The sequence below is a fragment of the Capsella rubella genome, unplaced genomic scaffold, assembly GCF_000375325.1.
Source record: "Capsella rubella cultivar Monte Gargano unplaced genomic scaffold, Caprub1_0 scaffold_7, whole genome shotgun sequence".
Lineage (NCBI taxonomy): Eukaryota > Viridiplantae > Streptophyta > Magnoliopsida > Brassicales > Brassicaceae > Capsella > Capsella rubella.
Genome location: NW_006238917.1, coordinates 10,166,701 through 10,184,506, shown reverse-complemented (window position 1 = coordinate 10,184,506; position 17,806 = coordinate 10,166,701). Strand labels below are relative to the sequence as shown.

The window sequence follows — 17,806 nt, the reverse complement described above, 5'->3', positions numbered from 1 at the left end:
CGGAGTTCCCGAGGAAGACGAGCATCCTTCATCCAAAAGAGTACCAAGGCCGTAGCGTTTTCCTCTAACCTTTGGAACAACCTGTCAAGTAAACAAACCAAAAATCTTCATCGTTGTTTGAAAGTTTGCAAAAGAAAAGCTTAAAGGGAGGAATATAATTCGTACTTACTTTACGCATAACAGAGTTAATCTCCTCAGGTGTAAGAGGATTAGACTGAACCGAGTCTTCTCCTTCGGTTTGGCGTTGCGATTGGAGGAGCTCTAACTCACTTGTAGCCTTCTCGAGATACTGCTTTGTCTTCAAGTCACTTATTGTGCGTGTCTTCTTATCCAAGTGTGTTTGTTCCATAAAGTGTAGAACATTAGGCTCCTCACCTAACTCACTTGTCTAACACATACAAACAAAACAATAAGAGAAAGACATTAGTCACTCTTGTTAACCGAAAAAAAAGATTTAGGAATTATAAAGATTATGAAAGAAAACTTTATAAATTAAAAAAAAAAAATACGGAAACAATTTAGGAATTGATTTTAACAACAATATAGAAAAATTACTCTGACTCGGAGTCTGATCCTGAAGACGCAGGCTCTGACTCTTCTTCAAACTCTCCAAACTCTTCTTCTATAACATCCAAAATATCATCGCTTATGGTCTCTTCCTCTAATTGGCCAGAGAAAGTGTCATCATGTATAAGTTCAACAGAAGATATGTTCCCTGCATATGTCTGTTGCAAAGGACCGTTCTCCATAACACCATGCACGCTACCTCTGGGGCTTATTTGTGTAACCGTAACCCACGAATCTTGTTTTTTTGTAACGCGAGGATATGGAATGTAACACACTTGGTTTCCTTGTGATGATAGGATGAAAGGATCATACCTATCAAGTTTCCTTGACGTTCGTACGGCAGTTACTCCAAATTTGTCAACACGAACACCCCTTCCGATAGATGGATCGTACCAATCACACATAAAAACTATGCATTCATGGAAAAAACAATTTTTTTCTCTTTCAATAAATTATAAAAAAAAAAAAAAATCCCAAGTGTTTAAAAAAATATTTTTTTTTGAAGAGATAGATGTCTATACGAGAGAGTCTAAGAGAGATGTGTATAGAATGAGATGAGTGTGAAGAACCAAATGAATCGGTTGAGTTTTTATATAGGGAGAAAATTTTATGTTCCCTACTCTTTTCCTACCAAATTTAACACTGTTCCACCCATCCCACTCAATTATACACTTACCCACTTGTTACAACTTGTTATCCAACTTGTTACCAACTTGTTATCAACTTGGGTGTCTAACTTGAGCGTCGAAAACTAACCTTCCACTTTCCTACCAAAATCTTTCAAACAAGTTTTCCTATATATTTCCTTCGAATAATTTCCTTCAACTTTCCTACAATACCATTTCCTTCTCTTTCTCTTCCGTTTTCCTTCGCCGTTACCTACAAATCTTTAGCAGCAGGAATTTGGTAGGAAATTTTCTTACCAATTTCCACCCGCGTATTTTCCTACACTATTCTTCCCTCTTTCCTTCTAGTATTTCCTACGAAAGTAATATTTGTATGAATTTGGTAGGAAAATTTCCTACAACTTTCACACACGCTTTTCCGTAGTAAATTCCCTTCTGCTTTCCTTCGCGTCGTTGTTTTTGTAATAAATGTGAAGTATTTTGGTAGGAAATATTTCCTTCCAAATATTTTGTAGGAATTTTCGTAGGAAATATGCATGTTTTCTTGTAGTGGAATACCATCCATTTTGAGGTGTTAGTAAATGTGATGTCAATATATTGACAAATTAACCATATAGTCAACACTAAGCATGTGGGAAAAAAAAATCTAGTCAATTTTTTTTTAAAATGAACTAATAAGGCACCATGAAATAGATGATTTCCATATCAATCCAAAAAATAACCAAATCACAAAATGTTCAGTTGGGTGAGGCATGTAATTGTATAATCATACTTAGCGTTAGCATATAACGCTTTGATGCTTTTTGGCCCATTCCTAATTAGGCCCATTAGTTTATCTCTTTTTCGTTTCGTTTCTCTTTTATTTTTCTTGTAAAACAAGTTCAACAAGTTCGCAAGTTTTGGTTTAATCGAAGCACCAAGCTTCTTCAGCGAAAATCAAAGAATCGAGAACCCAGAAGAAGACGAACTGTGATTAAAACTTCTCTTCAGGTAATCTATTCACTCACCATTCCTTCAATCGATTTCGTTCTTTCTTCCTACTGTTTATGATCGTACCATCTTCGAATACATGGTCTTTCTTACTTGTGGGATCTGTGTTTGTCTTCAGTCATGAGTGCGTTGCTGTAAAATCTGAGTGATTTGTTCGATTCTTTTGATTTGATCATATTTTTTTGGCGTAGATAAACCCTAGCTTCACGCGATTCTTTGGTACAATGTAATTTTGTGTTTTTTTTTTTTAATATTTAACTTGAAATCACTGAATTGTAATGTGTATTTTGATGCGTGATTCTTTGTGCTCTCGTCTTCTTTAACCTTTGATAGTTTCTTATACACTGTGAATTTGTATTCTTGTTCACTAGAAGTCCAAATGTAGCTGAATGGTTGATTTGTGACCATTGGAGTCTGAGAAATAGATTTTTATTCATTTAATCAGTGTTCAGAGATTCATATGTAACTTAGATTTTTGTATGACGTCAAATGTATAGCTTAGATTGTTATGCCTTTCTGAGAATATCAATTGCACAGAACAATGACTTAGGCTCAGCTTTGTGAGAACTTGTGAACTTGGTATCTCTTAGATCTGTTTTATTGCTGTTCAGTTTTCTTTGGAAGCTACCCATTATCTTGGAATGAATAAAGATTGAAAATTTCGCTGATATAGTTTGATTGGGGGCTTCTTTCTTTTGTTTGGTGTGCAGCTGTTTAAAAATGTCTCGGAGGTATGATAGTCGGACTACAATTTTCTCACCAGAAGGTCGTTTGTACCAAGTGGAATATGCTATGGAAGCTATTGGCAATGCTGGTTCTGCTATTGGAATCTTGGCGAAAGATGGAGTTGTGTTGGTTGGGGAGAAGAAAGTCACTTCTAAACTTCTTCAGACCTCTTCATCAATGGAAAAAATGTACAAGATCGATGACCATGTGGCCTGTGCTGTGGCTGGTATAATGTCTGATGCCAACATTCTGATCAATACTGCTCGAGTCCAAGCTCAGCGTTACACTTTTATGTACCAAGAGCCAATGCCCGTTGAGCAGCTGGTTCAGTCTCTATGTGATACCAAGCAAGGATACACGCAGTTTGGAGGTCTTCGCCCATTTGGAGTTTCCTTTCTTTTCGCAGGCTGGGACAAGAACCACGGGTTTCAACTGTATATGAGTGACCCAAGTGGAAACTATGGTGGATGGAAAGCTGCAGCCGTTGGAGCAAATAACCAAGCGGCTCAGTCTATTCTTAAGCAAGACTACAAGGATGATGCAACGAGAGAAGAGGTGGTTCAGCTCGCTATCAAGGTTTTGAGCAAGACGATGGACAGCACAAGCTTGACAGCTGAGAAACTCGAGCTTGCTGAGGTGTATCTGACTCCATCAGGAAGTGTTAAGTATCATGTTCACTCGCCTGACTCGCTGACTAAGCTCTTGGTGAAGCATGGTGTGACGCAACCAGCTGCTGAAACTTCCTAATCTTGAAACACTGGTCATAGCGTATTTTATCCAACATTCTGTGTTGTAGTTCCTCATTCGCGTTTCTTTTACTTTGGATTAAAAGATATCGTATCAGTAACAGTTACCACTCTGGTTATGACATGATACATGTGATTGATGATCTTTATTTTCGTTAGGTTTATTTTGTTATGAATCGAATCAAAACCTTTTAATTCTGCAATCTTGTTTTGTCTTTTCTCCAAAAAGCAAATCTCAAGTTAAACTGATAAAATGCTTATTAGAGGAACAAAACAAGATAAGCAATAATAAAACGAGATTTCATGATTATTTAATTACTTTCATTCTTTTCATTTTCAGTTTTATCCATCATTTTAATTCATATTAATTTTATCAAAATTCTCTAAATGATTATGGGTCTTTCTTTTGTTTCTCCAACTAAAACTAGTTACAGATCTTTGGACTTTTGAGGCACTTGGCTCAGGTTTGTAAATCTATTTTTCATCATATCCATCAGTATTATTGATCATATCCATATGTTTTAATAATCATAAATTCATCCAGATTTTGTGAAAATTATAGTACTGTACATAATTTTTTTCTTTTACATTAACTTTTTTGTATTTTGTTTCTAGGATTTTTATTATATATTTTCTAGGACAAATTTGTTTTTTTTTTCTTCTCAGCTTCTTAAATTAAAAGTTTTTAGACTTCTGAGGTTTATGCAATAAAAGCATGAGTAATCACCAACGGGCCCGTAAGAAAGCCCATAACATTCATTGATTGAAGTTACTTGTCTATTTCGGGCTTGTGTTATTAAATGGCACAAAGAAAAAAAAAGAAGAAGAAGAATCAGAATCTCTTTAGTTTAAGCAGCGCTTCACTTCACCACGTTGATTAACTAACGGTCAAGGTCTCTGTTTGTTAACGGAACAGTGAAAATGTTACCGCTCCAAGCGTATACCTTGAGCGCCAAACGAAAAATTTCACTAGGTTCTTAATTTTATTTTCTTATTATTGTTGACATTTACAAACCAGAAGAAATTAATTAATTCCTAAATTGTAATCAATATGAAAATTATTTAGTTTTACTTAGTATGGAGGAAGTTTTGTGTATATATATATATATGACTCATTAAATATATATAGTATTAATATAAACAATTTCGTCGAATAATGATTCATTTTACGTTTTACAAAGACGTTTCATTTTGAAAAAATTTTATCTTCTTTTCAAAGAATTAGAAAATTCATTTTTTTAATCCTCAGAAAATATTGCCACCAAAAACGGAAAGATTTGACGTATATTTTTTGTTAAATCCGTCATCATTTTATAGTTTATACTATATAACTAAAAATACCAATTTACGTGTAAAAGATTTTTTGGAAACACCTCATCGTTATTCCAAACCTTCCACGTATCTCTCTACTATTTGTAAAATGTTATTTCTCAAACAAATACATCCACATCGACAATTTTTTCCACGTTAAGTTACTTTAGTTATTATCTACATATTATTTCTCAAATTTTTTTTTACAAAAGTATTAATTTTTATGTCTTGTTTCTCTTGTAGTGAAGTAAATAAATTCAACAGAAGTTTTATCCTTATAGTTGTGGACTAATGTCAATGTACAACATATATTCATCTATATATGTATGTATTAACATATTCTAGTCTACATTGAACCCTTTACTTAGTTAGTTCCTAAAATTTAATCATTACGAAAAAAATAGTTCTCCTTAATATACAAATCTCTTACATTTTTTGAATAATTTGTTTTCATCGAAGAAATGATTCAATTTATGTTTTTTTGACAATGTTCCCTCCTATTTTGAAAGAGTTTTTTTTTCTTAGCGTCAAAAAGTAGCCATAAAAATGGTAAGTCCATAATTTTTTTACTTTAAATATGTCATCATTCTATCATATAATAAAAAGTACCAATTTAAGCGTAAAATAATTTTGACAAACACCTTAACTTCGTTCCAAACCTTCCACATATCTCAATTTTCCTCCAACAGATCCACATCAACAATTGTTTGACAATAATTTACTAGAGTTAATATTTACATACTATCTTAAAAAATTATGAAAATTAGCAATTTTTAAAGCTTTGTTTTTGATCGATAGTATGTTTTTAATAAAGAAGTTACATTTTTAAATGCAAATTTTGTTCTTATAGTTGTGGACCTATTGTATACACACACACACATATATTTACCTATCTATATGAACATCGTTACACAAAAATTGATATACCTCCACCATGAAAGTGTAATTAAATCCTTTGCCAAAAAAATGTTAGTTTCCTCACAATATGAATTAATATTTTCAAATTATTAGTATGTAAATAATCAATAAAAGTGTCACAGTGCCAAATTTATCTTTAATTTAATAACTTTAAAATATAAACATTACTAATTATTAATAATATTAATAAAAAATCATAATTTTTAGTCAACATACTTTTTTGTGTGGATTTGATCAAATCTCTAAAGATAATATATCACGAATTTATAAGGTAAGAATGTAAATTTATCTAGTAATTTAGATATTTTCGTAAATAAATAACATGTTGCGAAAAAAGGATATAAATCTATCCAAAACTGTAAAATATTATTACTTTTTCCCCTCAAGTATTATTTCTTTCTACTTATTGTTTGACAAAAAAACTTACTGTCATGTATTCATATCTCAAATTAACTAAGGTAATAATTTTTTTTTGTTAATGAAATTTCTAGTAAGTAAAAAGTAAATTTGTACAAGAAAAAAAAAAGTATTAACACACGACGGCTTCGTCTTTCAGAGGAAAAAAAAAAACATAACGGAGAAAGAGAGAGAGAGAGAACACATACGATACAGAAGAGAAGCGAAGGTCGCATAGAGATACAACAACAACAACGCCGCGCACAGAGATTTCCCGGCGAAACGATAACAATACAGAGATAGAGATTTAGTGAGAGCTTTTCTTCTCGATTTGTCTTCTTTGACCTCGATCTAATTCCTCTTCGTGCTCGATAAATTTTCACCTTCTTCTCTCACGTTCATTCGTTTCTCTTCCAGCTCCATTCTAGGGTTCTTGATCCGTTTCTCTCTTGGTTTCGTTTTCTTCCCGGTAAACAATCTCTGCTTCAATTCGTTTTCTTTTTCTCCGCGTCGTCTCCTCCCGTCTCTTCTATTTCGTCAATTTGGTCCTGTAGGGTTTTGAGATTTCCTCGTTATTTCTTCCCCCTTTTGTTTCGTTGGGTGGAGCTAACCCTACATTTAGTTTTTTCTACTGATTGCGTTTTTGGTGTTTCAGGGTTGGTGAATTTAGTCCGGCGTGTGACCAAATTGGCGAACTTTGGCGGTTGGGTTCTGAAGCGAAGCATGAGTATTGATTTCCCCGGGAAAGGGGAGAATTAGGGGAGTGTTGGGTTACAGAGAAATTGGATTGGGCTTCCATGAGCGATGGGGGTGTCGCATGCATGCCTCTACTGAATATCATGGAAAAGCTTCCAATTGCGGAGAAGACGAATCTTTGTGGAGGCAATGAAAGCAAGAGTACTGTTACTTCGGACAATGGCCATACATCTATCTCAGGTAAGGTTCCGGAGTCTCAGCCAAGTGATAAACCTTCAGCGTCTCAGCCAGCTGATAAACCTCCAGCGTCTCAGCCAATTAAGAAGAAGAGAATTGTTAAGGTAATTCGTAAAGTTGTTAAGAGGAGGCTGAAGCAGCCGCAGAAACAAGCAGATGAGCAGTCGAAAGAACAGAAACCGCAGGTAGTGCAACTCCCTGCAGAGTCATCACAATTGCAGCCGAAAGTTGAGGAGGACAAGAGTGAATTTAAAGGAGGAACTAGTGGGAATAAAGAAGTGGAAAACGGTGGAGATTCTGGGTTTAAGGATGAAGTGGAAGAGGGTGAGTTAGGTACGTTAAAGCCTCCTGGGGATTTGGAGAATGGTGAAATCTCGCCAGTAAAGTCATTGCAGAGGAGTGAGATTGAAAAGGGGGAGATTATTGGGGAGAGTTGGAAGAAAGATGAACCTACGAAGGGTGAGTTCAGTTATCTAAAATATCATAAAGGGTATGGGGAGAGAAGGGATTTTTCCGCAGATAAGAACTGGAAAGGAGATAAAGAAGAGAGAGAGTTCAGATCATGGAGAGATCCCAGTGATGAAATTGAAAAAGGGGAATTCATCCCAGACAGATGGCAAAAAATGGATACTGTTAAAGATGATCATAATTACACCAGAGCTCGTAGGAATGGAGTAGACAGAGAGAAAACGTGGAAATATGAATATGAATATGAGCGTACCCCGCCCGGTGGAAGGTTTGCAAATGAAGATATCTACCACCGGAGAGAGTTCAGGAGTGGACATGACAGGGCTACGAGAATCAGTTCAAAAATTGTAATTGATGAAAATTTACATAAGAATGAATACAACAATCCCAGTAGTCTTGTAAAGGAGTACTCTTCTACTGTGAACAGATTGAAGCGACATGGAACTGAACCTGATAGCATTGAGCGCAAACACTCGTATGCAGATTATGGGGATTATGGGAGCTCTAAATGTAGAAAACTTTCAGATGATTGTTCCCGCTCTCTTCACTCAGACCACTATTCACGGCATTCTGCTGAGAGACTCTACAGAGATTCATATTCATCAAAAACTTCACCTCTCGATAAGTATCCTAGAAAGCATCAAGACGCATCTTTCCCTGCCAAGGCTTTTTCAGACAGGCATGGACACAGCCCTGCACGAACTGAGTGGGACCCACATGACCGGTCTAGGTACTATGAACACAGGGATAGAAGTCCGGTCCATCGGGAGAGATCACCATATGCTCGGGAGAGATCGCCATACATCTTTGAGAAGTCTGCACATGCTCGTAAAAGGTCTCCCCGTGACCGCCGTCACCATGATTATAGAAGAAGTCCAAGTTATTCTGAGTGGTCACCTCATGATCGCTCTAGGCCCAGTGACCGTACTTCTAACTATATGGAAGATACCCAGACCGATCGTAACAGGCGTAATGGGCAAAGGGATATAAGCAGGAAAAGTGGAGTAAGGGAGAGAAGGGATTGTCAGACTGGTGCGGAGTTTGAAAATAAGCACAGATATAAGGATTCTAATGGAAAAGAGTTAACCTCATCAAGCAAAGAATTGCAAGGTAAAAATATTTTGTACAACAATAATCTTGTGGTTGAGAAAAATTCCGTTTGTGATTCATCCAAGATTCCAAGTCCGTGTGCAACGGGAAAAGAGGCTGTGCAAGTTGGTGAAGCCCCTACTGAAGAGTTGCCATCAATGGAGGTAGATATGGATATTTGTGACACACCACCTCATGAGCCTGTGGTGGCTGATTCATCCTTGGGGAAGTGGTTTTATCTTGATTATTATGGCATGGAACATGGGCCTGCTAGGTTATCTGAACTCAAAGCTCTTATGGAGCAAGGCTTTCTTTTCTCCGATCATATGGTTAAACATTCAGATAATAACAGGTGGGTCACAATTGAAAATGCAACATCTCCTGTGGTCAACATGACATCAGTCGTGTCAGATGCAGTAACACGGCTTGTCAATCCTCCTGAAGCTCCGGGTAATTTATTAGAAGACATTGCAGATACTACTGAAGCAGTTTGTATTGAGCACGAAGCTGGAGATTCCTTGCCTGAATCAGTGTCCGTACCAGATGCTAATAAATGTTTAGTAGAGCACCGTGAAGATTTCCAGATTGATAAAAGGATCGCAAATCTCTTGGAGGGTCATACTATCACTCCTGGCAAAGAACTTGAAACACTTGGAGGTACTGTAATAGATGTATATATATTTGCTTTCAGGCTACAAAATTGATGCTTTTCCAGCTCAAAATGCTTGCAGATTTGTAGAGCATTTTTCTGAATATATTTTGCTGATTTCATTCTGAGGCTTCTATGCCCTAAGACAAGCTTATTTTTATCACTTTGCAGGAGCTCTGGAGGTTAAAGTTGAGTTGGAAGAGACCAAAAGATGTGTGACATCTGAAGGTATGTTCCGTTGGTACCACTTTCACTGTTGTAGCATGATATGATTTTTATCTAATTGCTTCTATTCTTTTTTCGCGGTTTCCGTTCCCAATTATGCCAACTTCTCCCCAAGCAGAAAACAGAACAAAACAAATGTTTAAATCTACTTGTTATATTTATATGTTGTTTTGTAGTGTTTGAATTCCTTAAGCAAATATGAGCATTTGGCACGAAAAAATGTCGGGAAGTGTTTGCTGTTTGTTAAAGATGTAATAGCTTACTGCCATGTGATTGGTTTGTACATGAGCATGGAGATTCATTTAGACAACATCAACTTTGAATACTCATAGCTTCTTCTGTGGCTGCATTTTTTTGCATGAAAATATTGAAAAATTATACTTTTGGATATGCAGGTATCACCTGGTGTCACTATCAGGAGGCAAATCAATGGGATCTGGTGGATGAGGAGTTGTTGGGATGTTCAGAGCCCATGAAAAGGGGGATCGAAGAATTTAAGTCAGACAATGTGCATGTTTCTGAGAGCGATGAGACAGGCAGCTGGTTTTCGGGTCGTTGGTCTTGCAAAGGCGGGGACTGGATAAGACAAGATGAAGCTTCTCAAGATAGATACAACAAAAAGAAAACTGTTCTGAATGATGGTTTCCCACTATGCCTGATGCAGAAATCCGGTTATGAGGATCCTCGGTGGCATCACAAGGATGATTTGTATTATCCTCTCAGTAGCTCTAGGCTTGAACTTCCCCTATGGACTTTTTCTGGTGCAGATGAGAGAAATCAGGCGAGAGGAGTAAAAGCTAGTTTTCTGTCCGTAGTTAGGCTTAACTCTTTGGTTGTTAATGACCAAGTTCCATCAATTCCTGATCCCCGAGTAAAAGTTCGTGGTAAGGAGCGCTGCACTTCTAGGCCTGCTCGTCCATCCCCTGTGTCGAGTGATTCCAAGAGGGAGTCAGTCGAAAGTCAATCAACATCTTGCAATGTTCAAGATTCGCAGGAGAGAACCGACACTTCTATTAACACACCTAGGGATCGTCTGTGTACGGTTGATGATTTGCAATTGCATATGGGTGATTGGTTCTACACGGATGGGGCTGGGCAAGAACAAGGACCTCTTCCATTTTCGGGTCTCCAGATATTGGTGGATAAAGGTTTCATAAAGAGCCACAGCAGTGTTTTCAGGAAATCTGATAAAATCTGGGTCCCTGTTACTTCTATCACAAAAACTCCTGAAACCATTGCCAAGCCCTTGGGGAAAACCCCAGCTCTGCCTTCAGATTGTCGAGGACTTGTTGTCTCAGAGACACAAGATTTCAAGCGTTCTGAAATGGACACAAGTCTAAACTCGTTCCATGGCATGCATCCTCAGTTTGTTGGTTATTTCCGTGGGAAACTCCATCAATTGGTTATGAAAACATTCAAGAGTCGGGATTTTTCGGCTGCTATAAACGATGTTTTAGACTCTTGGATCCATACAAGACAGCCTAAGAAAGAGAGTGAAAAGTACATGTACCAATCTTCAGGTATGCATCACTACCAGAATTTTGATGTGATCCTGTCCCTCCTATTAACTAGTACTTTCTTTTGCTCAGTTTTCTGTAACTTATTTTTGGTTTCTCACCTTGGGTGGTTATTTCCTTTTCTAAATTTACTTCTGGTTATACCTATATTAAATTGTTGCGTTCAAATGTATATTAACATGTTTCACTCCTCTCTTCTGCTTTTGGTCATAAACATCAGAATTTGATTCTTGCTATATGAAAAGAGCTCGCTTGATGGCTGGTGAAAGTGGAGAAAATTCTGAAGTGGAAGATACGCAAATGTTTCAGAAGGATGAGTTGACATTTGAGGATTTATGTGGGGACGTTACCTTCAATGTTGAAGGAAATGGATCTTCTGGCACTGTGGGGATTTACTGGGGGCTGTTAGATGGCTGTGCATTAGCACGGGTGTTTCATATGTTGAGATATGATGTAAAATCACTTGCATTTGCTTCAATGACTTGTAGACATTGGAAGGCCACTATTAATTCATACAAAGATATTTCAAGACTAGTTGACTTGTCTTCTTTGGGTCCCAGCTGCACAGATTCTAGGCTGAGGAGTATCATGGTGAACACTCTAATACTTTCCGTTTACAGAATTTGAGTAATTTCAGTTTTTTCATTGATTTGACATGACATTCTCTTGCAGAACACTTACAACAAGGAGAAGATAGACTCTATAATTCTGGTTGGTTGTACAAACGTGACTGCCGGCATGCTTGAGGAAATTCTTCGTTTATTTCCCCGTATATCTTCTGTAGACATCACAGGCTGCCCCCAGTTTGGAGATTTGACTGTAAACTATACAAAAGTAATTTGGCTCAGATCTCAGAATACTCAATCAGGTGAATTGCATTCCAGGATGAAGAGTCTGAAACAGACGACAGATATTGCCAAGTCTAAGGGTAGAGGGGGCGATACAGATGATTTTGGTAACCTTAAGGATTACTTCGATCGAGTAGAAAAGCGAGACTCAGCCAATCAGTTATTCCGAAGAAACTTATACAAACGCTCAAAATTGTATGATGCAAGGAGATCATCAGCGATACTATCCAGGGATGCTCGTATCCGGCGATGGGCGATTAAAAAGTCAGAGCATGGCTATAAGCGAGTGGAGGAATTCCTTGCTTCAAGTCTTAGGGGCATCATGAAGCAGAATACTTTTGACTTCTTTGCTTTGAAGGTGCTTTCTGGTACTCGTGTCTGCCATCTTTTCTATATCATCTGTGAAAATTAAAAATTCCTGATGTTTTTTTTGGGTACCAGGTTTCTCAAATCGAGGAAAAAATGAAAAATGGTTACTACGTTAGTCATGGTTTGAGATCTGTCAAGGAGGATATCAGCCGGATGTGCAGGGAAGCAATTAAGTATGTTTTCTTATTTCTTTTTTTTTTAATTTTTTTTTTCTGTCTGAGAGTCTTCTCTTAGTGATTATGCCAATAACACTCGAATCTTTTCTTGCAAATTATTGATAAGTTGCTTCTTTGCTATTGAACTTCTGCTCGACAAGCAATATGTTGTATGACTGCTGATGTCCAGTCTGGGTTATGGGTTATGATTACTCAAGTCAATATTTGTTTTCCTGGCATTTTCTCGGTGTCTTGCCCTTCATTTGTTAGGCATTAGAATTGCTTACTTGTAACTTTTGCCTTGCCATTGAATAATTGTTTCCTTGACTCGTAGTTGTTAAGTAGGAGGTAATCTGTTGTAAAAAAGGTAAAAGCTTATTTTTCATTTTCTGTTCTACTGGTTTTGAATTTTTTGCTTCTGACACTATCTTATGTATCCAGGGGTAGGAATCGAGGGGGATCGAAAGACATGAACCGAATCATCACACTGTTTATTCAACTTGCCACACGTTTGGAAGAGGTCTCTATGATTACTTCGTCATATGGAAGGGATGAACTAATGAAGTCTTGGCAAGATGGCTCAGGGCTCTCATCAGCCTTTAAGTACAACAAGAAGTTGAGCAAAACAGTAACTGAAAAGAAGTACATGAGCAGGACTAGTGACACATTTGGTGTAAATAGTGCTTCTGATTATGGAGAATATGCATCTGACCGAGAAATCAAAAGGCGTTTGTCTAAATTAAATCGTAAATCCTTTAGTTCGGGTAGTGAAACATCTTCTGAACTCTCTGAAAATGGCAAGAGTGACAATTATAGCTCAGCTTCGGCTTCAGAAAGTGAATCGGATATCCATTCAGAAGGTCGATCACATGACTTACGCGTTGAAAGATACTTCACAGCAGACGAATCCTTTGATTCTGTGACTGAAGAGCGTGAATGGGGTGCACGTATGACCAAAGTTAGTCTTGTGCCACCAGTCACCAGGAAATATGAAGTGATTGAGGAGTATGCAATTGTCGCAGATGAGGAGGAAGTACAACGAAAGATGCGGGTGTCTTTGCCAGAGGACTATGGTGAGAAGCTTAATGCACAAAGAAATGGCATTGAAGAGTTAGATATGGAACTTCCTGAAGTAAAGGAGTATAAACCAAGAAAGCTTCTTGGCGATGAGGTTTTAGAGCAAGAGGTTTATGGAATCGATCCTTACACCCATAACCTCTTACTTGATTCGATGCCTGGAGATTCGGACTGGTCCCTGCAGGATAAACATTCATTTATAGAAGATGTAGTCTTACGTACCCTGAACAGGCAAGTTCGGCTGTTTACTGGATCTGGAAACACCCCTATGGTATTCCCTTTAAGGCCTGTGATTGAAGAGCTCAAAGAGAGTGCTCGTGAAGAGTGTGATATACGGACATTGAAGATGTGTCAAGGCGTCTTGAAGGAAATAGAAAGTCGTTCTGATGATAAATATGTTTCTTATCGGAAGGTATGGATTTGTTGTTCTTTCATAAGAACCCGTCAGTTTGTTGAGGATTAGTTTGTTAATCTGCTTTGTTGCTGCCTTTTTTTTTTTTTTCCATGAAGGGACTCGGTGTTGTGTGCAACAAAGAAGGTGGCTTTGGAGAAGAAGATTTTGTTGTTGAATTTCTTGGAGAGGTGGGTCCATAGCTTTGTAATTTTATGTTGCTGCAGCATCAACATTCTCTGAAGTTCACTAGGCGTTATCTTATAGGGATCTCTGAACGTAGATTTTGATTTATTTTGGATATTGTAGGTTTATCCTGTTTGGAAGTGGTTTGAGAAGCAAGATGGGATCCGTTCCTTACAGGAAAACAAAACTGATCCTGCACCAGAGTTCTACAATATATATCTTGAGAGACCAAAGGTACAATGAAAATATGTTGTTTGGGATTTTATTTTATATTTTAGACCATTTTCTTACTTTTTATGTTTTACTGTAGGGTGACGCTGATGGATATGATCTAGTTGTTGTTGATGCCATGCACAAGGCTAACTACGCAAGTCGAATTTGTCACTCTTGCCGACCAAATTGTGAAGCTAAGTAAGTTAAAATCTTCCCCTCTACAATCATCCATGTTCTCCAGAATTCTGGATTCAGAGAGCAGAACCAAGTGACATATGTTATAATTAGTGTCATTCATGATGCATAAACTTGCCTGCATAGTATGGTCAGATCAATACAAACATATTAAATGATAATTTAGAAATTTCTTTATTGCATATTATTGTATATCCTCTGCTCATATGTATCTGGAAGTATTGTTCGTTTCTTATGCATACATACATTTTAAAAAATGTGGAGTGAAGAACACCCTGATGCTTTTTTCATATTTGATAAATTGTATACAATTATTCATTTTCCCCTTTCGCATCTGGTGTTTCCAGGGTTACTGCAGTGGATGGACACTACCAGATTGGCATCTATTCAGTACGATCCATTGAATATGGCGAGGAGATAACTTTTGATTATAATTCTGTTACTGAGGTCTGTTCATAGCCCTTCTTTTACGTAGTTCGTACTGTAGCAAAGTATTATTTCGTTGGATTAATCGTTGTGTTTCCACTCCACTATCTAAAGAATGATTCTAAAGAGTGGTTCTTGTGTATGCGACAGAGTAAGGAAGAATATGAAGCGTCTGTTTGCTTGTGTGGTAGCCAAGTATGCCGTGGAAGCTACTTGAATCTCACTGGTGAAGGTGCATTTCAGAAGGTAATTGTACTGTTAACAAATATATGATTATATTTATGGTGTCAAAGATACATGAGAGTAACGATATTGCTTCTATTAATCGAGTTTAAAGGACTAGAGGTTTGTTGTATGCACTTGTTGACTAATAAGCCAAATTGTACCTTTGTACCAAAATTTTATAAAATCCTCTTTTTTAATCCCTCGAGTGTCAATTGAATTTTCTGAACGATATCTGTTAACAGGTGTTGAAGGATTGGCATGGTCTGCTGGATCGACATAGACTGATGCTAGAAGCCTGTATACTAAATTCAGTTTCAGAAGAAGATTATCTTGAGTTGGGAAGAGCTGGACTGGGAAGTTGTTTGCTGGGTGGGTTGCCAGATTGGGTGGTTGCGTATTCTGCTCGTCTGGTTAGTCTTGTATCATTTTATGTTTGTTTGTCACATCACTATTGCTGGGATTACAACTTCTGACTGAAAGTTTTTGTGCATAAAGGTGCGGTTTATCAATTTTGAGAGAACTAAGCTTCCTGAGGAAATTCTCAAGCACAATCTAGAAGAAAAGAGGAAATACTTTTCAGATATACACCTTGATGTTGAAAAAAGTGATGCTGAGGTTCAGGTGAGACTATCACTCTTTTTAACCTCTTGTGGGTTCTTTCAATTGCTCTCGTGCCTTATATGCCTCAGAAAACTGTGTTAGTTTTGGGGTGTAGTAAAAGGGGGTGTTCTTTGTTTGTCGAACTCTTATATGCTTATTGTATCTGTAACTTTAATGCGTCAGGCTGAAGGCGTCTACAATCAGAGGCTTCAAAATTTGGCTGTTACACTTGACAAGGTGACTGCAATCTCTCTTTATAGAAGCAAACGTTGTGTTATATGCTTTTTTTTGCCTTCACACTTTTTGCGCAAGTGTTTTAAATTGTTTTCCCAAATGAAGTTAATCTCTAATGAGCATTATACACAGGTAAGATATGTTATGAGACATGTGTTTGGGGATCCAAAGAACGCCCCTCCTCCACTGGAGAGGCTCAGTCCTGAAGAAACAGTATCTTTTGTTTGGAACGGGGATGGCTCCTTAGTTGATGAGCTTCTTCAGAGCTTGTCACCACACGTGGAAGAAGGCATTCTTAATGAACTCAGATTCAAGATTCATACCTATGATCCATCTGGATCTGCTGATGTCCTAAAGGAACTTCAGAGATCATTACTTTGGTGAGTACATCTATCATATTAGTATTACTTGTGCTTGAAATGCGCTTATGAAACAGTACACTCATATCGAAGAATATTTCCCATGAAGGTTGAGAGATGAGATCCGAGACCTTCCATGTACATACAAGTGTCGGAATGATGCTGCTGCTGATTTGATTCACATATATGCATATACAAAGTGCTTTTTCAAAGTTCGGGTAAGTCGGTTTCGTTTAATTTGAGTGACTAAAGAATGAATCTTGTTGAACTTCTTCTAACAGATGGATCTTGATATGTCGCAGGAATACAAGTCCTTTATCTCTTCTCCTGTACACATTAGTCCGTTAGATTTGGGGGCGAAGTATGCTGACAAGTTAGGTGAGAGTATCAAGGAGTACAGGAAGACTTATGGCGAGAATTATTGTCTTGGGCAACTAATTTACTGGTACAACCAGACAAATACTGATCCAGATCTTACATTGGTAAAAGCAACCAGAGGTTGCTTGTCTTTACCCGATGTTGCTTCCTTCTATGCAAAGGCACAGAAACCATCGAAGCATCGTGTTTATGGCCCAAAGACGGTGAAAACTATGGTTTCACAGATGGTAATTTCTATCTTTAACGCACTTCTGAAATGTGTTTCATCTGTCTTTTCACTGTCCATGACATAGTTACTTTATCTGTTTGTACAGTCTAAGCAACCACAAAGACCTTGGCCAAAGGATAAAATATGGACGTTCAAAAGCGCTCCGAGAGTATTTGGAAGCCCGATGTTTGATGCCGTCCTTAATAGCTCATCACTAGATAGAGAACTGTTGCAGTGGCTGAGAAATAGACGGCAGGTCTTCCAAGCGACATGGGATAGTTAGGTTAAAAACTTCTCTTTAATTTAGCAGGTTACTCTTTTGGGAAAGCTAGCAATGGAGGACAACACACAGTTACTATAAATAGTCTCTTATCCATGACCAAAGCCATTAACATGCAAAGGTCCTTAGCTTTCCCTTCATTCTTGTGTATAGCTTTGCCATATATGTGATTTTGGAAATTGATAGTAACTTTGGGTTAGGCCATTGTTATTCTCGGTAGATTAGGCTCACATAATTATCACAGAGGAGACTCATTTGATTAGGTTGTCTTTTCTTTCTTTTTTATTTGTTACCTTATATTAATAAAATAGTTAATGTGTTCGTGTTCCTAATTCTATAAAAGATTGGCACCAAAAAAGAAATGGAAAAAGCAAAGGTGAAATATGTTTTGAAAGTTTGTATACAACTTTTTGTTTTTGCTGATAGCCAATAAATACAATCAGCATATTCATGATAAGCCATTGATCTCTCACTTAGCCTGATATGGCCAAGATGATGGAA

General features: G+C 37.4%; 2 protein-coding genes and 1 long non-coding RNA gene across 4 annotated transcripts; 2 read left to right on the top strand and 1 right to left on the bottom strand.

The window, feature by feature from the left end:
- LOC111829704 lies at positions 1-1,047 on the bottom strand. Its single transcript, XR_002833064.1, has 3 exons — positions 556-1,047; positions 170-388; positions 1-81 (listed from the first exon to the last, which is right to left on the bottom strand). It is a non-coding gene; the product is annotated as an uncharacterized LOC111829704 (long non-coding RNA).
- Positions 1,048-2,088: 1,041 nt separating this feature from the next.
- LOC17877845 (proteasome subunit alpha type-4-A) lies at positions 2,089-3,858 on the top strand. The gene is made up of 2 exons (XM_006284345.2): positions 2,089-2,183; positions 2,894-3,858. The coding sequence occupies exon 2, from the start codon at positions 2,904-2,906 to the stop codon at positions 3,654-3,656; it is 753 nt and encodes a 250-aa protein (XP_006284407.1). The 5' UTR covers positions 2,089-2,183; positions 2,894-2,903; the 3' UTR covers positions 3,657-3,858.
- A 2,598-nt stretch (positions 3,859-6,456) lies between these two features.
- LOC17878226 (histone-lysine N-methyltransferase ATXR3) lies at positions 6,457-17,637 on the top strand. 2 transcript variants are annotated; one of them, XM_006282466.2, is made up of 21 exons: positions 6,457-6,590; positions 6,698-6,749; positions 6,936-9,427; positions 9,591-9,647; positions 10,040-11,164; positions 11,382-11,752; positions 11,834-12,367; positions 12,451-12,551; positions 12,975-14,022; positions 14,121-14,192; positions 14,311-14,421; positions 14,498-14,598; positions 14,943-15,042; positions 15,172-15,267; positions 15,489-15,656; positions 15,742-15,867; positions 16,030-16,083; positions 16,213-16,460; positions 16,549-16,657; positions 16,742-17,044; positions 17,132-17,637. In XM_006282466.2, the coding sequence occupies exons 3-21, from the start codon at positions 7,078-7,080 to the stop codon at positions 17,306-17,308; spliced, it is 7,251 nt and encodes a 2,416-aa protein (XP_006282528.1). In that variant the 5' UTR covers positions 6,457-6,590; positions 6,698-6,749; positions 6,936-7,077; the 3' UTR covers positions 17,309-17,637. The 2 variants fall into 2 exon arrangements, with proteins under 2 accessions (XP_006282528.1, XP_023635137.1); XM_023779369.1 differs by lacking the exons at positions 6,457-6,590; positions 6,698-6,749 and adding an exon at positions 6,770-6,830.
- The last annotated feature ends 169 nt before the right edge of the window (positions 17,638-17,806 follow it).